This window comes from Panicum virgatum, chromosome 2K (genome assembly GCF_016808335.1).
Source record: "Panicum virgatum strain AP13 chromosome 2K, P.virgatum_v5, whole genome shotgun sequence".
Classification (NCBI taxonomy): Eukaryota; Viridiplantae; Streptophyta; class Magnoliopsida; order Poales; family Poaceae; genus Panicum; species Panicum virgatum.
Genome location: NC_053137.1, coordinates 14,169,767 through 14,194,845, shown reverse-complemented (window position 1 = coordinate 14,194,845; position 25,079 = coordinate 14,169,767). Strand labels below are relative to the sequence as shown.

The 25,079-nt window shown below is 42.2% G+C and overlaps 1 protein-coding gene across 2 annotated transcripts; it reads left to right on the top strand.

The window, feature by feature from the left end:
* The first annotated feature begins 10,863 nt into the window (after nucleotides 1–10,863).
* LOC120668006 (guanosine nucleotide diphosphate dissociation inhibitor 2-like) lies at nucleotides 10,864–18,594 on the top strand. 2 transcript variants are annotated; one of them, XM_039947979.1, is made up of 13 exons: nucleotides 10,864–11,041; nucleotides 13,571–13,633; nucleotides 13,927–14,010; nucleotides 14,590–14,697; nucleotides 14,793–14,965; nucleotides 15,736–15,847; nucleotides 16,442–16,522; nucleotides 16,605–16,667; nucleotides 17,158–17,259; nucleotides 17,522–17,646; nucleotides 17,765–17,975; nucleotides 18,045–18,119; nucleotides 18,288–18,594. In XM_039947979.1, the coding sequence occupies exons 1-13, from the start codon at nucleotides 10,955–10,957 to the stop codon at nucleotides 18,342–18,344; spliced, it is 1,341 nt and encodes a 446-aa protein (XP_039803913.1). In that variant the 5' UTR covers nucleotides 10,864–10,954; the 3' UTR covers nucleotides 18,345–18,594. The 2 variants fall into 2 exon arrangements, with proteins under 2 accessions (XP_039803913.1, XP_039803907.1); XM_039947973.1 differs by lacking the exon at nucleotides 10,864–11,041 and adding an exon at nucleotides 12,984–13,249.
* The last annotated feature ends 6,485 nt before the right edge of the window (nucleotides 18,595–25,079 follow it).

The window sequence follows — 25,079 nt, the reverse complement described above, 5'->3', positions numbered from 1 at the left end:
TCAAACTTAACAGGTCCACGACCAGAAGGATGCATAACGATATTGGTGTTTCTCCATTGTTAATATTGTCTTATAAAAAACTCTAACTAGGACTCTTGTTGTGCACTTTTGATTAAAAAAAGCAGGGAAACAGAGCTGAAAGTAGAGAAAACAGTATGCAAAACGATCGACCGATCCATCAAGCCAGTCTGATTCTTTCATTCCTATATGCATAATGGAGAACCTGTACTACACCGCTGCCCTCTCATCCAGTGATCTTGCTGGTACTGGCATGCAACAGCATTGGCTTAGATCGATGGGACTGGGCAAAACTGACATGCAACAAAGTTGGCTTAGCTCGGTGCTCTATCCTTGAAATCAACTTGGCCTGGCAGGGACTGCATCGTCACACGTTCCCCCTTAAGCCGCACCAGGTATCCCAGGATGACTCGCGAGTGAGTACAGCAATTCGATAACATATATCCTTTTGCCTTCCATTCCTATCCATGCGCGAAATATTTTGGTATTTTCTTCGTCGCTGGGGCATCACACCCGATGCTTTCTTCTCCGTTTTACGTTGCTCTCTACTACAATGGTGGGACAAATGGACAGCACTATTTTTTTCTCGAATACGTAGGAGAGAATGAACAGCACTATGAGGAAGAAAGATGGTGCTACTATCGTACACATATATAAGGTTGCTTCCAATAAGAGTTTCATTATTATTTAGTAGGGTCCCCACATGATAAAACATTAAAAAGAGATGAAATTAGTTGCTGTCAGCTCTTAGGAGGGGCTAGCAGGCTGCGCTGCTGCACATGGCTACATGCAAAGCCGTTTTACTAGTCACGTGCATGCTTATTCAAACCAGTTGCATTCTTTATTTATTTATTTTTCCTCTGTTCTATTTTTCAAACTCGTTTGAATATGGGTGATATCATTATTTTGCCTTTTCCACGTACATCTGTCGCTCCTCTCTCCCCTTTCCGTGATGCAATAATAAATAGTGGATCGTATATATAGCAGGCCCATTTAGAAAATCGCGCTTCAGGTGATGAAATAAAATTGTATCTCCTCAAGCGATGTATATAGTTGCTCCCAGAAGCGGATTCGAACAAGAGGTTAGTGTGTGTGTGTGTGTAACTGAAGCCTGCATCACTCATTCCCTGTTCAGCCACACAAGATGTTCAGGAACGACTCGTGAGGGAGTATAGCAATAATGTGATACCATAGATCTTTTTGCCTTCCATTCCTATACCATAATATTTTGGGCATTTTCTTCTTTGCTGGCACATCTCGCCTGATGCTTGTTTCTCCGCTTTATGTTGCTCTCTGGCTACTTGATGGTGGGTCACATGAACAGTAGTTATGGGCAACCAATGAGAGCTGGTTGCTTCCATCAAACATACAAGGCCACTTGCAATGAGGGTTTTTGATCAATATTTATATCCAAGTCCAAGGGAAGAAAGATTGAAAGAAACAACTAAAACCAAGAGAAGAAATAGAAACTCACCTTCACGGCCCATAGCCATGCCACTAATTTTGGGCCACAAGTTTCTCTAGCAATGGCTGCTCACCACCTCTGCGCAGCATGAAAGGGTGGCCGCAGGAGCTCCGGGGCGATGACGCGCAAGGCTGCCGCGGCAAGTGAGGCCGGTGGCGTCCGCGAGCGGCCGCAGGAGCTCCGGCGTGGCGGCACTCAAGGGCGGCCGTGAACCCCACGGGCTCCGGCGCGGCAGCACACAAGGCCAGGGCGAGCTCCGAGCCAATGGTGGGAAATCCGGTAGTGGCGAGGCCTATGATGTTGCAGTAGAATTTTTTGAGTGTTGCAATGGTTGATTCGAGATGTTGAGATCGAGATTAATGTTATCATAGGGGTGTACTTGTTGCAGGTTGATTTTGTGGAGGCAGCTTTTTGATGTTGCACTTACATGATTTGGATGTTGCACTAGTTGAACCACTAGGATCCTCCTATCTTCCTCCATTCCGGCAGCAATCGAGCGGCGGCGGCTCAGCATTCGTCATCTCCGTGAGACCGCAAAGACAGAAGAAGCAGGGTGAGAAGAAAATCGGCCCAATAAACCCAGCTGAGTTGGCCCAGTATCCCCAAACACCCCTAATTCCCAATAGGCTACTCGATCGCCGCGCGCCTCTGCCGCGGTGCTACCCGCCACCTCCTCTGGACACCGGCGCCTGCACTAGAGCCCGAGCCCCCAATGGCCAACGCCGCGCCCTCTCACTGCAGCTGCAGCCGCCTCAGGAGACCGGCGACCGGCCCCGTGCTGCACGGCACACTGGGCGTCTGGAGCCAAGTGCAACAGCTGCATGCCAGCAGCCAGCTGCTCTGATGGAGGAGGAGCAATTAGTGGGGGAGTTTGGTCACAACGACACCAACGAGCAAACAATAGGCGCTGGCCATGGTCGTGGGCGTGGCAAGGGAGAAGCTGAAGGAGAGCGAGCGTCAGGCTTCGCCAAACAAATTAACCGAGTATGCTATGCCCCAGCTAAAATTCTGGGCCATTTCCGCCACTGTTTGCAAGAATGTATTTTTAATGTTGCGACAGAGCATCAACCATCGGAAGTCCGGGCGCTAGCAGTGCCGTTTTAGTTTAGGTTTTATTTGATTCAGCCAAGCAAGCAGTATCAGTAACATAATCAATTACTAGGACTATCAGTTACACGTAACAAAAGATATCATTTGTTTGGTTCGGCTACGGTATTGGAAACTCACTCCAGAGCTCCGCTCCAACACAGCGGGTGCCTTCGATCTCACATGTGTTGCCAGTTCCATTGTACCGTCCATGGAACTCGCCTATGCTGGTCGGACAAAATCCCTCTCGATCGGCTGTTAGCACTGTTGAGAATTGTGGGCTATTCGGTCTACCCTCTATTCCTCTGTCTTTTTCGTGGTGCCGCTCACAATGCATAATGAGGCTAGAGGGTAGGGATCTATTTATAGACTCCACTTCCAGGTGTTACATATATACATATATTTAACCTGTGTTTCGGAAACCGTGTGACTCCTGAACCATGTCACTAACCACGATCAGACATGCGCCAATTTTACGAGTCTAAAATATAATACTCCCTCCTTCCCCGATTGTAAGGCGTCCGTCGGTTTTCTGCTTTTTTGTTTATGTAGGGCGCCAGTGTCCCGGTAGTCCAGCTACGTCTCGGTACTTCTGCCTCATTTATTCGCGATTGGGCTGGCAATGTTTTTCTGAGGGAAAAACTGGCGCAGGAAAATATTTGCCGTGGCTGTTTTGGCAGCTGATGGGACGGGACACGAAGCGGCGACATTGCATGCAGCCATGCAGCAATTAGTCTAGTCTCGATGCAGCATTTAAAGCGCTAGCATACGCTGAGGATCGCTCTTGGTCCCTGCGCTCCACGGCCGCGCGCCTTACAATCGGGGAAGGAGGGAGTAGTCCCAAGCACACATGTGTGAGTCATGTGCCATGATCAGTTGTATGTATGAGATCAATTCCAATCTGATCACGTGGGCTAACAGCCTGCAGAGCCGATCCTGCAAAACAAACCCAGCAATTCCATCGTGCTGTACCCGGGTCAAACATATACGTACATAATAAATATTCCAGTAGAGTCGATCTCAATTAATTCCTCTACTGTATTTCAGCACAGATGTCCTCGGTGCCTCGAGTACAAATTCCACGAGTTAAATTCCACATCAATAATTCCCCATCACACATCAATAAATAATTCCACATTGAGGTAGACAATAACCATATTATAAATAATATGAATAAATGTTGAAAGCCATGTATAAGAAAATCCAACATCCCCCACTTGGCTAAAACATTTCAATCAATAAACTGAAATCCCATGTCTCTAACATGCTTAAAAAATAATTCCTGACTAAGTGGCTTAGTCAGTGGATCTGCAACCATACTGGTACCAGGCAAATAAACCAAATAAATAGTTTTCAGCCTATTTATTACATCACGAATATAATGATACCTTCCCTCAATGTGTTTACTTTTTCTATAAAACTTTGGATCTTTGGAGACCTTGATCGTTGCCTTATTATCACAAAAAATAGTGACAGGTTGTGATGCACTTTCCACGACCTTCAGTGATGCAAGAAATTCCCTTAGCCATACTCCTTCTTTTGCTGCTTCAGATGCAGCAATATATTCTGCTTCCATGGATGAAAGAGCAACTGAATTTTGCTTCCTGCTACACCAAGAAATAGCACCTCCTGCCAAAGTGAATATATAACCTGACGTAGATTTTCGATCATCCAAATCCCCTTGCCAATCAGCATCAGTATGAATAATCCAAGGTTCCTTTGACATAACGCAACACATGTTTAATTTGTTTCCAGTGCTCTTCCCCAAGATTCTTTTGATATCTACTTAGAATTCCAATAGCATGGCTAAGGTCAGATCGTGTGAATAACATAGCATACATAAGACATCCCAAAGCTGAAGAATAAGGAATGCCTTTCATTCTTCCTTTTTCCTCAGGAGTACATGGACATAATTCTTCACTAAGTTTAGTTCCCTTTACCAAAGGTACATTAGCAGGTTTACAATGTTCCATAGAGAATCGTTTTAGAACGCTTTGAAGGTAAGTCTTTTGGGACAAACCAAGAAGTCGTTTATTCCGATCTCTATGTATTTCCACTCCCAAAACATAGGAAGTTTCCCCCATATCTTTCATATCAAATTTAGAAGATAACCAAGATTTAACTTCCACCAATGTAGCTTTGTCATTAGAAGTAATAAGAATATCATCAACATATAATGATAGTAACACAAAATTACTTCCAATAACTTTAGTATATATGCAATGATCACCTTTCGTCTTTGAGAACCCATATGACGTGATAGCATTATCAAAAAGAATATACCATTGGCGTGAAGCTTGTTTAAGACCATAAATTGATCTATTTAACTTACAAACCATATTTTCTTTTTCTCCAAAACCTTCCGGCTGTAACATATAAATTTCCTCCTCCAAATAGCCATTAAAAAAGGCAGTTTTGACATCAAGATCATAATAGGCCGTCAAAGCATTAATAATACGAATAGAAGTAAATTTTGCAACTGGAGAAAAAGTTTCCACAAAGTCAACACCTTCCCTTTGTGTAAAGCCTTTAGCAACAAGCCTAGCCTTATATTTTTCTACTTGGCCAGCTGCATTAAGTTTTCTTTTGAAAATCCATTTACAACCTATGGGTTTGCTGTTGTTTGGTACATAAACAAGTTCCCAAACCTTATTCTTACTCATTGAGTTTAATTCTTCCCGCATTGCTTCCTCCCACAGTTTTGATTGAGCACAATTAGTGGATTCTTTATAGCTTTTTGGATCTTCCTCTAAATCTGAAATTTTAGAGTGCACTTCCCCCAGAAATACATAATAATCATCTAAGTATGATGGAGCATGTGTATTCCTCCCACTTCTCCTAACTGTATTAGTGTTGGGAGTATGGTCTCTATTAATTTGTGGAGTAAAAACTTCCTCATTATGTGAGTTAATTCCAGATGTATCCATTTGCAATTCATTTGGAGTTGCCAATAATTCCACCCTTGCCCGTTTAGCACGGCGAGAGGTGTGTTATCTAGAAAAATTGCATCTCTACTTTCCACCAGTTTATCATTCTCAGGATCATAAAAATGATACCCTATAGATATTGAAGAATAACCAATAAAAATTCCTGGTGTACTTTTAAACTGCAATTTAGTACGATATGGATTTGGTACTCTAATTTGAGCATTGCAACCCCAAATAGCTAAATGACGAAGTGAGGGTTTTCTTCCGGTCCACAACTCATAAGGAGTGACTATGACAGCTTTAGATGGTGAATGATTCAATAAATAAACAGCAATATGTAGAGCTTCACCCAAAAAGACAAAAGTAAATCTGAATAAGCCATCATGGATCTAACCATATCCATAAGTGTTCTATTCCTCCCCTCAGCCACACCATTTTATTGCGGAGTGTATGGCATAGTATAATGATGAATAATTTTATGCTCCATACAAAAAATATTTAATATTCCTGAAGTGTATTCTCCCCCACAATCAGTTCTTAAAACTTTAATAGTTTTATTCAACTGATTTTCCACTTCAGTTTTAAATATCTTAAATGCATCAAAATCTTCCGACTTGTGTTTAAGGAGATAGACATAACCGTATCTAGAATAATCATCAATGAATGTGATAAAATAAACCTTTTGACTTTTAGTAGGAATTGACATCTCACCACAAATATCAGAATGAATAATAGCAAGAGGTTCTGTAGATCTTTCCGCCTTTAGAAAAGGCGCACGAGTCATTTTACCCATTATACACGCCTCACATGTACCAAAATCCTCCCACTTAAAGTTTAGAATTCCAGAATTAATAAGCCTCTTAATTCTGTTTTTAGATATATGACCAAGTCATAAATGCCATAAATAAGATTCCGAACATGTGTTCGTATCATTAGAATTCCTCACTATGGAGTTATCTTCACCAACTAAGCAATCAGTAGTATCATCTTCCAATATATCATCAAGAAAATAAAAACTATCATTACGAACACCAGTATGCACTAATTTACCATTGAGTAATATTTTAATCCTTCCCTTTCCAAATAATATATCATAACCAATAGACTCCAACTGAGAGACACATATTAAATTCCTTCTCATGCTATATGAATATAATGTATCCTTCAACAATAATTTTCCTCCACCAGGGAGTTTGAGGATATAATTTCCAATTCCAAGTATATCAGCTTTAGCATTAGTGCCTAAGTAGACATATCTATTTCCTCTTGGAATTGTTTGCATGGAAGTAAAAGATTTATTATCTCTAGCAATATGTGATGTAGAACCAGAATCGACAACCCAACTATTTGGAAAAGTGGTAGTAAATAAAGATTCAGTGCATATGAAAATGTGATGCATACCTTCCCCCGAAGGGTTGCCTTTAGGATCATCTTGATTATTGTCCTGCTTCTTTTTATCATTAAATTTCTTCTTCTTCCTGCAATCAGCTCTGAAATGCACATACATGCCACAGTTGTGACAAGTGAAGTTCTTCTTGTTCTTGTCACCCCCTTGAGATGAGTCATAATTTCCATGGTCATCACAGCCACGTTTCTTATTAAGCTTGTCTCTCATATCCCCTTTAGGCTTCCTCTTTTGCCAGTTCTTTTTGTTTCCATTGTATCTTTCCTCTCCAAGGTGCAATTCATAATTGTTTGAGTTTCTTTCCTTTTCCTGGGAGAGTTTTCTGTCTTCTTCCATAAGCAAGTGATGCCTCAAATTGCGCATATTAAGTGTGCGCTCAGAATGACAAAAAGACATCTTGAATTGTTCCCATGAACATGGCAAAGAGTTCAATACAACTATAACTTGCACTTCTTCTTGAAAAGGATAACCAGCTATTTTTAATTCTTCCGCCAGAACACTCAGTTTATTAATATGCTCATTAACAGAAGCACATTCATTCATCTTAGTAGAGAGAAAACGATTAACAAGACTGAGCACTTTTACCAGAGACACATCACCAAAATCCTTTTCCAGTTACCCATGATTTTCCTGGCAATCTGTCCGCCTTCATACTCAGCAGCTAAAGAATCACTCATGGAACCTAATATAAATATGCGAGACCTTTTATTATCCTTAGCCCATGCTTTATATTCCAGCAAATAGCTTCCCTTTTCCTCATTACTGGCATCATTATTTGGCTTTTCCGGTTTAGGAACATCAATGACATAATCAATATTTTCAGCAGTAAGTAAATACATGATCTTCCGTTTCCAAACCATGAAGTTAGATCCATCTAACTTGCAGGTTCTAAGCAATTCAGAAAAAACACTGTTGGATGCCATTGCTAGAGGACGTTACCAGAGGTGGAGCAGATCAATTTCCAGAAGAAAATCCTGCTGGTTTCCTGTTGAATGACGACGGCCTAGTGAGCAGCCAACAACTTGCAATAGCAGCACACGCACAACTTGCAGTAGCTTTGATGATGAAGACACACGTGCTGGTGCTTCTGAATTCCTTGATTACCGCACCAACAAGGCAGCAGCACCCCGTGTGGGGGTCTTGAGCTCTCAGCGGCAGCACAGGACTTCCTCGATCACGACCAAGGCGGCGGCGGCGGCAGAGTTACAAAAACCGGGGCTAGAGTTTTGCAGCGGAATTAAATGGAAACCGGCTCTTGATACCAATGTTGAGAATTGTGGAGTCTATAAATAGGTCCCTACCCTCTAGCCTCATTATGCATTGTGAGCAGCACCACGAAAAAGGCAGAGGAATAGAGGGTAGACCGAATAGCCCATAATTCTCAACAAGCACTCTATTGCTAATCCACTGGATACCTAATGACAACGCCACTGTTGGACGCCTCTAATTTATTTTCAAACAAGAGTAAAACATACCGAAGTATATCTAAACTTGTCTCCGGTTTCATCTAGATCCCTAGACTTTGAAAATGCACATGTAAATCCGTAAACTTTGAAAATTACTAAAAAAAATTCGTATGGGCGCCCTTGTATTTTTCTATGGGTGGCCTCGAGGAATACATTGCGATAGCAGATTTCCTTCTACCTTCCATTCCAATATGAGAACATTTTATAATATTTTCTCCTTCACTGCCTCATATCACCATCTCTTCCGTGTGTGCCCATTTATATGTTGCTCTTTCTTCTTGTGATGGCGAATTGAAGCACCTAATGGGTAAGCAAGACGGTACACTTGTAGAGTCGAGTCATACACTAGTTATTTTTGGTTGGTGTCAAATTTCAGATTGTGGTAATGGATAAATCGTCATAGTTTGCCACTGGCATAACGTAGTTTAATTTTGTGGTGGCATCAAAACTAGTGGCTTTCAACCCTATGTCAGATTGTACATATATACCAATGCTCCCACTTATTATGCTCACAGTTCAATTTTGTTCTCACGTACGTATTTCTTCTATGACGAAGAGAGATTACTAGGTAGTCAATTATGTTTCATACACTTACATAAAGTACTCCCTCCTTTACATTCACAAGATGGATTTTTTGTTCAGACAAATCTTTGAATAAAAATTTCTCATTTAGTATTTGTCTTATGTGATACAAAAGTATACTTTTAGAAACTATTTTTTAATATGAATTTGATGATGTGTCAAATCTGGATAAAAAAACCGTGATTGACAAAAAAAGGGAATTGTCTTCAACTTCTAGTTATGCATGTTATCAGTCAATGCCGAGCTGCTTTTTCCTTCAGGACTCCTATTGTGCGCTTTTGATAAAAAAAAACAGAGAAACAGATCTGAAAGTATATATATAGAGAAAAAAGTATGCAAAACGATCGACCGATCAAGCCACTCTGACTCTTCTATTCCTATATGCAGAATGGAGAACATGTGCACCGCTGCCCTCTCATACAGTGATCTTGCTGGTACTGGCATGCAACAGCGTTGGCCTAGATCACTGCGACGGGGCAGGAACCGGATTGGAAATAGAAACCGGTGCTCTATCCTTTGAAACTTGGCCTGATGGGGATTGCATCACTGTTCCCTCTTCAAAACGCACCAGATATCTGAGGACGACTCGCGGGGGAGTAGAGTAATGTGATAACATATATCCTTTTGCCTTCCATTCCTATCTATACGAGAAATACTTTGGTATTTTCTTCGTCGCTAGCGCATCACACCCGATGATTTCTTCTCCGTTTTATGTTGCTGTCTCTGCTAGGATGGTGGGACAAATGAACAGCCCTACGAGGAAGAAAGATGGTGCTACTATCGAACACATATATAAGGTCACTTCCAATAAGAGTTTCATTATTATTTAAATAGGGCCCACATGATACAACTTTAAAAAGAGAGATATGCATTTGTTCACGGTACCTTTATAAAAAGAAATATTCAAAAAATAAATTCTCCAAATATAGGCAAATGTGTTTTGAAGACGATCTTGACGCAAGAAATATAATGGTGCAATCAGAATTTAATTTGAATAATTGCTCTGGGTTTATGGAAATTTTTTTCAAACTTGTTTGCATGTGGGTGATATGTTACTACCACTCCTCTCTCCCCTATTCGGTGATGCAATAATAAAGGGCCCTGTATAGCAGGCCCATCTAGCTAATATAATCGCGCTTCAGGTGATGTATTGCCTCAAGCGATGTACAGTTGTTGCTCACAGAAGCGGATTCGAACAAGAGGGTGGTGCTCTATGATTGAAGCCAACTTGGCCTGACGGGGGCTACATCACTCATTCCCTGTTCAGCCACACAGGATGTTCAGGAACGAATCGGGAGCAAATATGTAAACGCGATCCCATATATCCTTTTGCCTCTCATTCCTATTCCTACGCTATAATATTTTGGTATTTTCTTCATCGCCGGCGCATCTCGTCTCACCCGCCCGATGCTTTGTTCTCTGCTTTTATGTTGCTCTCTGCTATGATGATGGTGGGTCAAATGAGCCATAGTTATGGGCAACAAAGATACAAGGCCACTTCCAATGGGAGTCTTTCATCAATATTTATATTATCCAAGGGAAGAAAGAAACGACTAAATATATAAAAACTGGAAAAGAAATAGAAACTCACCTTGACGACCTATGGCCATGCCACTGATTTTGGGCCACAAGTAGTTTCTACTGCTGCTTCATCTGGTTGGGCTTTGTGTGCGCGAATTCAGTTCTGTGTGGGCCATGGTGGGGAGGAAAGGTGGAGAGGGGCGATTGAGTCAAGCAAGATTTGCCGGTTCAGTCTTCGAAGATACTCATAGGAGTAGGGTTTGCGTACGTGTATTCATAGGGGTGTGAGTGTGCGTGTGTTGTGAGTATCTGAGTTGTACTGTGTAATTAAAAAAACACGAACAACTGCCGTCGTCTCCTTTCCTCCCACTCCGCCCTTCCTCTTGAGCAGTCGAGCCGTTGGAGATCCACAGTTTCCTCGAACCCTCCCTCTCTCTCTCCACCGATCGCTCTTCGCCCGCCAGGCGATCCGATCACCGCCGCCATGGACGTCGAGTACGACGTCATCGTGCTGGGGACAGGGCTCAAGGAGCGCATCCTCAGCGGCCTCCTCTCCGTCGACCGCCTCAAGGTACGTGCGGCACCGGCATCCTCTCCTCCCGTCCTATGCAAGAATATTTTGGTAGTTTCTTCTTCGCTGGCACGTCTCATCAGATGCTTTCTTCTCTGTTTTATGTTGCTCTCTACTACGATGATGGTCGGTTAAATTAATGAACTGTAGTTATGAGCAACAAAGATGGTGCTACCATCAAAATAGCATAGAAGAAAGAGAGATTCAGAAGCTTAAGGCATTATGATCCATCTAACCATTCTAGCACTCATTACTACACAGATCCTCATGTAGGCCATGTTTATGAAAACTGCCACGTGGAAAAAAGCATCAAGCAGGGACCTTTATCATGATCAAGCCTACAGTACTAGCTACACAGGACATCATTTTTAGGTTCATGTTGTGCATGTAACCATTGGGCAGGTGCAAAAGAACATCAGCAGTCAAAACTGTTGGAGATGGCGTACCAATGACAACTAAGATATAGTGTGCATGTCCAGTCAGCAATATCCTGCAAATAGCATCCTCCATATATGGAGCTGTAGTGTGAGTGCGCAATTCTAGAAGAGGTAGATTGAAACTTTGAATACTACGATTGAATGACTCTGTATGAGAGTATGAGGTGGCATGAACGCGGACCAAAGACATCATAAATCTTTTCAAATAATGCTGCAAACTTTATAACGCAAGACTACACACAATTCTTGCATGTTGGGCATGAGGATGGGCCCATTAAACCCATCAGACATCCAATGGAACCAAATGGAATCATGGACGGAAGAATTCTCTGGCTAAGAAGGAATAAACTACAATAAAGAAAATGAGCAAGATAAACAACTTGGAAGCTACCATTCCTTCGAAGGCTCCACTTATTCTCAGCCAAAATGTAAATCAGATAACTCCTAGTCTCCTACCAAATGGGCAATGGCCCTGGCCATGGTCATCTCATCCGAATGACCTGACAAACAATAGTACGAGTTCTGGTTTAATCAAATAGTTCTCCCTCCACTTTGCAAAATGAGTCTCAAGCTTTTTAATGGTGCTATCAATTAGACTCCAAAGCAGCATCCCCTGTTTTTGAAGCCAGCTTCGAACAAGAAGCACATCTGAACAAGCAGTTGGTGCTGTGTAATCAGAGCAAACTTGGCATGAAGCGGACTACATCACTCATTCCCTGTTCAGCCACACAAACGGTCGAGGAACAACTCGCGAGGGCGGACAGCATTGCGGCCCCACATATCCTTTTGCCTCCCATTCCTATGCTCGAATATTTTGGCATTTTCTTCTTCGCTAGCTCATCATGCATCTCACCCGATGCTTTATTTCCTCTCCGCTTTATGCCGCTGTCTGCCACTCACGGTGGGTCACATGAACAGTAGCTATGGGCAACCAAGATGGTGCCACCATCAAACATACAAGGCCACTCCCAATGGGAGCTTTTCATCAATATGTAGATCTATATCGCTCGAAGATTTCCAAGCCTGCAGAGGCCTCTGCTACTGTTTACTGATGGATGCCCGGCACCTGTCGCGTCCCGCCCTGCACCGATCTTGCGTTTCTTTCACGCTGTGTGAAACTGATGTTGGCCCGAGATTCATCCTGCGTGTGCTTGACGCGGGGGAAAGCGGACGCGCGCGCAGCAGGTGTCGTCCTCCTTCACTCCCAAACAAATGGAGCGCTGTTCTATGCTCGCTCTGCCCCAAGGGAAGAAAGAAACGGCTAAAAATCCTGGAGAAGAAATAGAAGCTCACCTGCACGGCCATAGCCATGCCACAGATTTTGGGCCAAAAGTTTCCAGTACTGCTTCTTCTAGTTGGGCTTTGCGTGCGCGGATTTGTGGGCCGCTCTGTTCTATGTGGGCTGTGGTGGGCCGGAAGGTAGGTAGGAGCGCCCGGGTGTGCCCGGCTGAGTCAAAGCAAGAAGTGCGAACAACTGCTGTCCTCACTCGTTTCCTTTCCCCCCACTCCGCCCGCCCGCGCGGACTCTTCTCACCTCATTCTCATCCCCCAACCCAAACCTCTCCCCTCTCGAGCCGTTGGAGATCCACACTTTCCTCCGATCCCTCCCGGGCCAGGCCCCCTCTCTCTCTCTCTCTCTCCACCGATCGCTCTTCGCCCGCCGGGCGATCCGATCGACGCCGCCATGGACGTCGAGTACGACGTCATCGTGCTGGGGACGGGGCTCAAGGAGTGCATCCTCAGCGGCCTCCTCTCCGTCGACCGCCTCAAGGTACGTGCGGCGCCGGCGTCCTCGCTCTCCCCCCGTCCTCCGGGGATCCATCGCGTGGCCGGATCGCCCGAGCTAGATCGATCCCCATCGCGGCATCGATCGAGGAACGGCGGCGACCTTGTTCTTCGTTCATTTCCCGTTGCTTAATTTGAATGAATCGGGGGCACACTTTACTGGGACGCAAATAATTCTCGCAAAAAATAAACAGGCGTGCGACTGACCGAACCATTTGTTTGTTTCTCTGGATCGGACCTTTCTGGCCGGCTCGCCGATTTACTCTCTGTCGATTGATCCTGAATCTGCGATTCTGCGTGTCATCAGGTGCTGCATATGGACAGGAATGACTACTACGGTGGAGACTCCACATCGCTCAACCTCAATCAGGTGAATAGCATGTGCTCTGCTCGATCTCTGTCCACGATATATATTTTGGAATTTGGAGAGTACCCCACAACCACAATAATTTTCGAGTTTGTGAACGATGGTGATCAGTCAGTCATCCATGAGATCGACTCACCCACATGTATGGAAAAATCCTGACGATAAACCATACAGATTACTTTAATTTGCCCATGTTTTTATTATTGATAAATATGCACGTTTTTATTATTGATAAATATTCAAATGGGACTTACTGAAACTGCATTGTAAATTAAATCAATAATTGCCATCTGCAGCTCTGGAAAAGGTTCAAGGGCGACGAAACACCCCCTGCACAGATAGGAGCTAGCAGAGACTACAATGTCGACATGGTTCCAAAGGTCTGATCTTTCCCAATTTGCTATATTTATTTCCTTATATCGCTTTGTTCATAATAGACTGGACTGAGATCGATATTCATGACATTACTGGGATGAGAGAGACGCATGGCATGTGGAAATTATTGAATGTTTATGTTGGTACTCCCACCATGAATTTGTATTACTGATGGACACATAAAGACGTACATTGTGAAAATATGATAAACATGGACGTCTTTTATATGGTTTAACATGATCGCTGCTTGTCATTAGTCCTGAAACATGCCATAAAGAACTAATAGCAAAAGTTTATTTATTTATATAATGTAATGCCAGACAGTGCCTAGGCTTATCAATGAAATATAAAGACATGAGCGCTTTACAAGATTTCTCTATAAAGCCATATTATCACGAAATGTAATGGCATTCTGATTAGTTTATGATGGACTTGTTTTTATGGCCATCATTTGATTTTTCACTCTCTGGGTAACATTATAACAAAGGGAGTACTTTAATGAATAAAAATAGAAACATGAATAGTTTACAAGTTTGCTCCATATAAGTCCACATTCTGACATATAATAATTCTATTCTGGCTAGTTTATGATGGCAAATGGTGCTCTGGTCCGTGTACTCATTCACACTGGTGTCACCAAGTACTTGTCCTTCAAAGCTGTGGATGGAAGCTACGTCTTCAACAAGGGAAAGGTTGAATTCCACTTCCTCATAAAAGTGCACTCACTCCATCTTATAAATATTTTCACCATTTAGGACGCGTGTTTATCAATTATGTTGTGCTCCAGATTCACAAGGTTCCTTCTACTGATATGGAAGCTCTCAAGTCTCCACTGATGGGATTGTTTGAGAAGCGACGAGCAGGGAAATTCTTCCTTTATGTCCAAGATTATAAGGAAAATGACCCAAGCACTCATAAGGGTTATGACCTTACAAAACTAACTACTAAACAACTTATCTCGTGGGTACCCATTTTACTTCCTTGCCTTGGAACACTTTTTATTTACTATACAATGCAATTCAGTATTTGCTTACACAATTTCTATTTTGTGTTCCACACATGTTTGTTCTACATTGTACCTCCAGATATTTCATGTAGTGTCTACAATACCACTTCTTCAGAACCAGGAAATAGTTATGTGAAACCTTGATATTTTTACAAATAATATAATATATGCTTTACAAGTTCTGATATTTGCTGACACCATTCTGGATAATAAAATACACGAGTGCCATTGTACATGCTTCAGGACATTATATTATATAGTTTTGTTTGTTTCGTTATCTGCAATTACTGAAGCCTCAAACGTTTTATTGATATGCTCTGTCCATCAGAGCCACAACATGATGTTTTATTTTAAGACCTACAAGTGGGCAGACCACATCGACAATACCATTTGGATTCAGAAAATCAATATCTGTCAATGAACATGAATAATTAGTACTCTGCTTCATTGAGATCGAAAAAAGGCTATTTCTGTCTGCTGATCTATAGTGTTTTTATTGTCACAAACTGCATTATCTGACGGCCATATGCAAAGAAGCTTTCGAATAAACGATTATATTGCAGCATGTAATTCTTTCTTCTGGATTGTTCTGATTTATATGCCTATGTCTTGAAATAGATTTATCCAAGTTCCGGACTTGAATTCTAGTGTGCCGTTACAATTCTAATCTAACTTCAGAAAAGATTCAGTCTATTGACATTCCTCGTTCTAATTTGTTTTCCAGAAAATATGGTTTGGATGATAACACTATAGACTTCATCGGTCATGCTGTGGCTCTTCATAGAGATGACAACTACCTTTCAGAACCTGCACTTGACACTGTAAAGCGGATGAAGGCAAGTCTTATTCCCAAAGACAAAAATATCCCATAAAGATTTATAATTTTGAAAATTTAGCTTAGGGCACCATGTATGGGAGCCTTTTGTTTCAATGATCGTGTTGACCAATTACAGACTGATATAAAACCATTATGCTGAACTGAACCCTAGGCTCAGTTTAGCTAAAAGTTTGATTAGAGAATTGAGTACATGAGGCTGTAAAGATGGAAAATAAATAATAGATATTTTTTAACACCATATTATTTGCATTATTATTGCAAGGAGAGGCAGGGATTCGCGGAAGCCATTTGGCAGTAAATAGCAACTTGAAACAATAAATAGTGAAGGTCCGCAATCCATGTTCTGGAACCATGGCCTAGGCTTGAACCCTTTTAATTATTATAACTACTATATTACCTTTTCCAGTAAAGTTTTAGTATTCCTCTTTATTGGTGGTTATTGTTGGTATCATCGTTAGCCTACCCCATCTTCACAGGACTATAAGGCTCTGTAACCTTTTAGTTAATGCTGTAGTTGTTGATATGTGGCGTTAGTTTGTCTCATCACTTTCACTTTTTTCTTCTTATCTTACACTTGTTTAAAATATTGCAGCTTTATGCAGAATCGGTGGCTCGTTTTCAAGGAGGATCACCATATATTTATCCCTTGTATGGCTTAGGAGAGCTTCCACAGGTCAATACTCAATACATTGTTCATCTGATTCTATCATTTTTTTATCATGGTTATGTGATTTTTTTCCATTTATTTCATACAGGGTTTTGCTCGACTGAGTGCTGTCTATGGAGGCACCTATATGCTGAATAAACCAGAGTGCAAGGTATGAATGTGTGTTATAACTATTAGCATTTCCCTCACTGTTCTATAGTGAACGCTGCGCCATAATGACTATGTCAAAGAAGAGGGAAAGCTTTCATGTAAGCCAGAGGAGTTTAAGGTCATAAGAATGAATCTGAAGAGTATTGGGTTCATGCTACATGTTCTTTAATTTTTTAAGTAGATGGAATAGTTTGGAATCAGCAAACTATTTCTACAGAAGCACCAGCCAAGATAAATGTGACCATATTGATGATTCATAAGTATTATGAAGAAAAATCTAGTCCGGTACAAAAATGCTCTGCAAAGGTGCTTGTGATAAACAATAGTTACAGGGCAGAGTAGAAATCTCAGTACATGATTTCGTATAACTTCAAGCAAGGCGCTACATATGGCTTTTCACATCCCATCAATTATATATGCAATTATTATTTGCTACTTCCATAGATAGCTGGTAGATATGTGACTTATAATGTAATATATTAATAATTCAGGTCGAATTTGACTCCGAAGGTAAAGTCTGTGGTGTTACATCAGAAGGAGAGACTGCCAAATGCAAAAAGGTTGTCTGTGATCCATCCTACCTACCTGACAAGGTAAATAAAAAAACTTCCTGTTGTTTATTTCTGTTCATTGTAGCTTACCCTTTTTAAATTTTCTGAAACAAAGATGCTAATTATTAATGGTGACACAAAATAGATCACAGTACATTGACTTAGTACGTTCTGGTTATAAATCATTTGTGTATGATATATGAGAAAACATTATATAACCCTAGTAAAACTTAATAGTTGTTAGAAACACCGAATTGCTGAGGAAATGATGTAAATAATTGATAATTGTATACTTTGTTACCAGGTCAAAAAAGTTGGAAAAGTTTTTCGGGCAATTGCTATCATGAGTCATCCCATTCCAAATACTGCTGAATCGCACTCAGTTCAGATTATACTACCACAGAAGCAGCTTGGCCGTAAATCAGACATGCAAGTATTTCTTATGTTGCCTCCAACTTGAATCCACTAGTTGGTTGTTTCACCTTGACATATTTCTTTCACCTTTCATTTTGTTTCTGATAAAACAATGTCCTTGTTTGTATGCCAGGTATGTTTTCTGTTGCTCCTACTCTCATAACGTCGCATCAAAGGGGAAGTTCATTGCATTCGTGTCCGCACAAGCAGAGACTGATAATCTACAGACAGAACTGAAGCCTGGGATCGATCTTCTTGGGCCAGTGGATGAGTTATTTTTTGACACATATGACAGATATGAACCTACTAATGACTCATCATCAGACAATTGTTACATCTCAACAGTAAGTATTTGCAGCAATAATAAGCATGTTGTTACACCTCCTTAACTTGTTCTCAATCTGCCCTTTCAGAGTTATGATGCTACAACACACTTTGAATCCACTGTTATGGATGTGCTTTCCCTTTATACAAAGATAACTGGGAAGGTACCTTCCTCTGCTTTACTTTATTATTCACTGAAATAAGGACTAGATGTCTTTAAAAAATAATGAAATAGTATATTTTTAACACATTTATTTCCAGAATTGTGTTATGCCACCTATCATTTTCCTTTAATTCCATGTTCTGATCCTCAAGCAACTTTCTTTTTCCAGATGGTTGATCTTAGCGTGGATCTAAGCGCTGCAAGTGCTTCTGAAGATGATATGTGATACTTGTTAGCCTGTTATCTGGTGCAATGTAGCAAAGTATTCAATTAAGCTTTGGTTTTGCAATTCTTATTAATTAGATACAGTACCCTTTTTTCAATTATGTTAGTTGTTTTTTCTGAGAAGATTGTATGCTGTGTATTCCAAGGTTAATTTTTTTTATATTGATAAGGCAAGGTACCATGTTAATCTGTTCAAGATACTGTTATTTATGTTGCCCATGTGATACTGCATGTTCAAATGTTCAATACTATGTCCGTGTATGGATCCAAAGTTTGCATACGTCATGTCGTCATGTCACAAATTTTCTAGTTTTCCCCACGCCTGTTTCTTTCTTTAGGTGCTTGGAAATGTCAAAGTTAATAAATTATTACAATCATTTAAATTATTTGGTCTTTTGCATACAAAAGTTGGATCGAAAGGTCTATGCCTAGACAACTTCGTTATTCCTGGACTATGGTTTCTTTGGTGATTGCAGAACCGATGGTGGTCAGGTCTTCTAAGTTCTCATGGGTAGTGGTAACTAAAATCTCTCTGTTTCTTTATACAGAAATGAGGGCAAGATACCTTATGAAAAACAAATTGTCTTTTGCAAACCTTTTTTATTTGTTATAAATAAATACATTATGAGCACAAAGGAAGTTGCCCACCCTATGGTGTGGCTCAATCTCATCCATTAGATTGGCAAACTGAGACAAGTATGAAAGAATTTGAACCATTGGATTACCAAGGATAATTTGATCGCATTTCATTTGCAAATGGACAATAAAGTATTTAAGTTTGCGCTTTAGAATTTGCTTGAATTGCTCCTTTTGATAAAGGTGAGGTTCTAGCTGTCTAGCGTGTAGAATGTGGGGCTAGATGTCTTTTTATATATATAAAAAAATGAGCGATTTGTTTTATAGAAATGAGATGAAAAGCGGGAATATTGCGTGGTCAATACTCAAAATGTAGGTCGAATTAAAGAGAGAATGTGCTATGATCAAGTGGAGTTTTTAAAAATGGTGCGTGGCATTCGCACCTAGCATTTCAAAATTGGAATTCAAACAAAAAAATTGGAGCTTTTACAATTTCAAAGATATGAGGGGAAAAAGAGAGAAATATGTTTATTTAATATTTGAAGAAATATCCATAATCCTAATAATAAGAGAAGAATTTTAATCTGAAAGTTTAAATTGCAAGATCAGTTAAATGATTTGAAGTGAAAAAGAAAGTTTTAGAATTCATTTTGAACATTACTTTTTCTAGATGACTAGAGGATATTCATATTCGGAAGGAAAAAATTTAGAACACAAAAATCCGTCATACTGACACTCAGGTTAAGATAACTTCCATTTTGCCCATTGTGTGGCTCTAGTAATTGCGAGCAATTTCTACACCCACAGTGGGGCCGCGCTTGTGCCTGGCCGATGCGGTGATTCTTTTCAGAGGCGCCGCTCGCCGACGGCGAGCTCCGCCGAAGCGGTCGCCGGAGACCTCCATTTCACCCCAGTTCCGTCTCCAGGCACACCGGGACCCCCGATCACCTCGCCCGCTTCAGGCTCCTGGCCTCGCCCTCCCTCCCCGCCGTCTAGACCCAGCACCATTGAGGCTGCCCCACCCCTGGGTCCCGAATCGCTCAGGTCGGGCGCACGTGCCCCAGCCCGCCCGCGACACGGCTTCTGGGCATCTCCGCACCCGTGATTCCGAGGCCCGGCACCCCTGCGACGACGACCACGGCCGGAGTGGAGCACCGTCCTCACCCCGATCTGGAGGTACTCCCCTAATTTCTGAAGTTCTGGCATAGGGAAATGCGAATATGCGATGTCGATATATATGTGATCTGTGGGTACTAATATAGGCACAAATTTATCTTGTTCCGGTTTGGGAATGCTGTAATGGACTAGGATTAGTGTGGTGCCAGGGAAATAAGAAGATGGCTATGTTAATGCTCAAATTTAATATGCACTCAAACTTGTGTGTTTAATTAGCATTCATTCAGATGTCATATGAACTTCAAGTAGGTTTTTTTTCCTACTCTTTTGGCTTGGAGCATGGTTAGGTGATGTGAAAAAGTCTAGTAAAATTTAAGCGTGTTTCTTCTTGAATTTGTTATATTGAAAAATCAACACCCCAAACTTGGCACTGACTTCCTATAAGCGGCACAAAGTAGTATCCTACCACTTCTTCCATAGTTCCTATACTCACACAACTTCGAGAAGACCTTTTACACTGACACTAACACGGGAGACCAACTCTCTACAAGGAACTCAACTTCTTTATTCACAACAAAACTTGATACAACATAACAACACTTATACTTTTTATGTATCTACCCTACCACACTCTACTTATGCTATCAAATGCCATGTCACTCAACTCTCCATGGTGGCTACCTATGCCACATCTCAAAATGGCTTCTATTTGGCTTGGCTTGGGAGAGGAGAGTGACCCCGTGTATATAGGACTTCATGCCTCATAAGGTGTCGCCATGTGTCCACCTTCTACACGCTTCTACAATTCTAGAGTTTGCTCCATCTTTATCCTATCATACAAACATCTCTTCTCTAGAGCATTCCACACTTCACCATGAAGCATGACAACTATGACTCATATACATGCTCTCTACTCTTCTAGAACCTTCATACTTTGCCATAATCTATTCTTATGTATTGCAAAGTTAGTTTCTTGTGATTTCCACTATAGTCTAGAATGTTCCAAGTATGCATTGCATATTTCAACAGTCTTTGACAGGACAAAACATGTGTAGTTGGTCTAGACATAACAAAACATGTGCACGCTATCTAAAACATGCTAGTTTCTGTGAACTTGTCTCCATGGCACTATTCCTATGAGCTTACAACTATTGTTAAGGGTGATTGTGTGAAGTTGCCTGTTTAAAAAGTACTCTGGATGAGTTTCCAGTGGACTCATCCTGAGTACATTCTGTCGGATGAGTTTGCGACAAGCTGGATTGCTCTGGATGAGTTCCAAGAGAAATATTGTTGCGTGTTTAGAAAGTAGCATTTTTGTTACGTGTCTGATGAACTGTAAGAAGGTGCCATCTTACTATCTTTTTCTTGGTGTGCATATCGTTCCGGAAGTAATTAACGTGAGCAGAAGATGATTGTAAATTATCAGCACCTGCAATTTCTCGTGCGCTAGCGCAGGTCTCTTGGCACGAATTGAGCCAAATGGAAACTTTGCTAGGAAAGAATTGCATTGCAGGGCTATAAGAAACCTACCTGTGCGAAGAAAAATATTTTCGAACCCTGAACCAAATTCCTTGACAGTATTTTCACAAGTTAGTTCGATTTTGAAAGACAAGCACAAATCCACAAGCAGGTCCTCCAGCCTAGCATTAAGATTATTAAAACGTACAGCCCTGGGCCACATGCCCCAGTGGAGTAACCCTCGTGCTGCCTCCAATCAGCTGTAGATCTCCACAACACTAGCTTCATCATCATTCCATATTATATTTAGCATTTGTTTGTTATAGCATATTTGATGGGTTGTAGCACTCATGTTTGGTGGATTTTTGGCGGATTTCATTGCCATCGCAACATCGGTGCGAAAATCATGCCTAGGAGCCTGTTCTGGACCACTATTGCATGGATCGACTTGCATTTGAATTTTTCACAACAGATGGACCCAATTCACTCCGTTGGTCCCAAAACTTATGTTTGGTGGATTTTCGACAGATTTCGTTAGTGCCAGAACAATGGTGTGAAAGCGGTTCTGAAGAAGCCTCTTTCTAGCCATTGTTGCGTGTGGATCTAACATGTCCTTGAATTTTTCATGCCGGACGCACCCAATCTACACCGTTAAACCCAAAGCGGGCACCCCAAAATCGAGAGTGGTTGCCGTGCGGCCGTGAGCAGCCTTACGGGTTGCGCGGGCCACCTCTCGAGCATTCCGCGTCGATAGCTTCACGTCGTCCCGGCACTCCTCGGATGCCATGCGACTTCGGCAGCACCGTCGTGTTCTGCACGAGCCTCAGCTGCGCTGTCGGGGCCGCGCAGAGGGGCAGGGTGGCCGGTGGCCGCGCTGGCCGCCCGATGGTTCTCGCGGAGCAGCGCGCATGCGACGGCGACAGCTCTGCAAGGAAGCCGCAGGCCCTCATGAAGTTGTGAAGAACAGAACATTACTGTATCCGGTGGATAGTTTGTTTTAGGTATCGCAGAGTTGGTAGTCCTGAAATTAGCCAGTTTTTTCACTAGCCGAACAGAGTTGGTAGTCCTGAAACTGTACGAGGAGTTGATAATTTCAACGGTTGAGATTGCCTTGAGCACTACTCTGGATTTTGTCCTTTCTGTTGATTTTCTGAATCAATTCCTTGTGAGCCATTATAAAAGTTTCACATTTCCCGTACACCACTAGAAAAGTTATAATGCCATAGGAGCCACTGCATCAAATTTTTGACCACTGTATGCCACTGTCGTTAGCTTTCAAAGGAACACCCGCTAATAGCACTTTAAAATATCCTTTGCCCCTCTTACAGGTGAGCCCCGCATGTCAACCAACCCAGCCGACAAAATGCCGTCACCGCTGCCTTCTAGTTCCACCCCCGCCTCGCGCTGCCCACCATGACCCGGTCCCGGAGGACCCCAACCTCCCCTCCCTCATCTCCGACATCAAGTCCGCGAACCACGCCATGCGCGGCGGTGCGCTGCTACCACCGACAGGTACCGGTCCTAGGAATTTGCAGAGCGCGGAGCGCCCAACACCGTGTGTTCTCACCGCCGCCCGCGGGGCCAGGAACTCTGTCGCGGGCGCGGACTTGAGCGCCAAGAACTCGTCGAAGAAGCAGCGCTGGTCGTGAGAGCCCCACGCGTGCAAGGAGCTCAGGCCCAGGTCCTTGCGGTGGAAGCCGGCGAGCATCTTCAACGCAATGTGCAAACATGCCGTCGCGGTGATTTCCGTGGACGCGGCGATCGCGGCCGTGCCGGCAGCGGCGCTGGCATGGCTGGAGTGCTAGATAAGGATCCTGAGGCGCATGGCCTCTCCGTACATCGTAGCGCATTGAAAGGATCGAGGCCTAAGAAGGGGGGTTCAATTGGGATTTTTTCAAATTTCTAACAAGTTCTTAATCTAGACTAGTATTGCACAATCTACAAATTTGAAACCTATTGGTTAGAACACACTAGCAAAGGGTCCTTAGATAAGAAAACACACTAACATAATCATCTTGTCTAGACAAAAGCACACTAGCGAGATCAAATCCTAAACAAGAAATCACACTATCATGCAAGTTGTCCTAGTCAAACTATAAGCAATCAAGAGCAAGAACAAGAACAAACGAAATTAATTGCTTGAATGTAAATGCAAGAAACACGAGACAAGCGGATTTTTTTCCGTGGTATTGAGAAGTTGACGCTCCCCCTAGTCCACGTTGGAGCACCCACACAAGGAGTGTAGCTCCCTTGCTTTACTAAAGAGCAAGTGATTACTAAGAATGCTCCTTCTCCATCTCCGAAACGGCGAGCTTCACACCGTGTACAAGCTTTTCTTCTTGGAGCTCCCACAAACTCCAAGAGCTCACCAAGAACCTCCCGATCATCAAGGCCGTCTAGGTGCCGTCAAACACCAAGAATAACAAGCTCATAAGCCTTCACTTGACCTACACTCAGTTGGCCCTAGTTCAAGTACACTTGCTACACTTGCAAAGGTTTAATTCTTCAAGTTTGGAACACAATCAAGCTCTAGATCTTCATCTCATAGCTCAAAGCACTCTCTCTTCTTCTCAAGGGTGCCCTCAGGTATTCAATGCGTCAAAGGCTACATAAATGAGCCAGGGGGTGCCCTTATATAGAGTGGAGAGGGCCACATAGCCGTTGGAAGTCCACTGTAGAAAAATCGGGACCACCAGAAGAACCGACGGGGTTGAAGTTGATAGCGTCGGTTCAACCGGTCTCTCTGTGTCCAAATAGTAGCCGTTGTGGGTTCTGACACAGTATCCAGGCTTGCATCATTGCACCGGTGCATGCTCCGATGGGGCATCGGTCCAATCGGTGCTGAAGAAGTTCTCTGATCCACTTAAACAAGCTCTCTGGAACATAGTATGCCAATTACACCGGTGATTGTTTCTGATGCGTCGATTCAATCGGTGCTGAAGGCGAGTTGAGGTCCACCAAACATGCTATTTGGAACATAGTATGCCAAATACACCGGTGCTTTGCTTGTGACCGTCAGTTCAACCGGTGATCAGGATATCTTGACTTGATTCTAGCTTGCATCCAGAGAAGATAGGCCGACAGGGGCATCAGTTCTTCCGCCAAGCGTCGGATGCACCGATGCTAAGGCATCAGTTAAACCGGTGCTACAGTTTTTCTTCGTTTTTAGCTGAATTGACTTGGATTTGATTTCAACTTTGATTGTTTTTTCTTTCAAGTGTTGTGTTGACTTCTTTTCATTATCTTGAGCTGTTTTTGAACGAGTGTGCAAGATTTCTAAGGCCAACTCAATTTTGATCAAGCTACTAACTCAAGAACCCCTCTTAATAGTATGGTCAAGAACTAGAAACTATAAAACCTAGCCAGATCAAGTGTCCTTCATCTCCTTGTGACACTTGAGACTAGAAAGGTCCTTAATCTTTAAAATTGAGTTCTTGGCACGCATGATTGTTTCGAATTAAGGGGTCTCTTTTCACATTTCAAATGAGACTAAACCAATCATTGATTTTTCCTTCAAAACATATGTTAGCCACATATGGTTGTCATTAATCATCGAAACTTAACATTAACATCTATCGGCCTAGAT

Coding starts and splice junctions, on each gene's coding strand:
- LOC120668006 (XM_039947979.1), top strand. CDS start 10,955: ATGGACGTCGAGTACGACGTCATCGTGCTGGGGACAGGGCTCAAGGAG. Junction 14,011..14,589: donor ATGTCGACATGGTTCCAAAG/GTCTGATCTTTC, acceptor TATTCTGGCTAG/TTTATGATGGCAAATGGTGC. Junction 17,647..17,764: donor CTTGGCCGTAAATCAGACAT/GCAAGTATTTCT, acceptor TTTGTATGCCAG/GTATGTTTTCTGTTGCTCCT.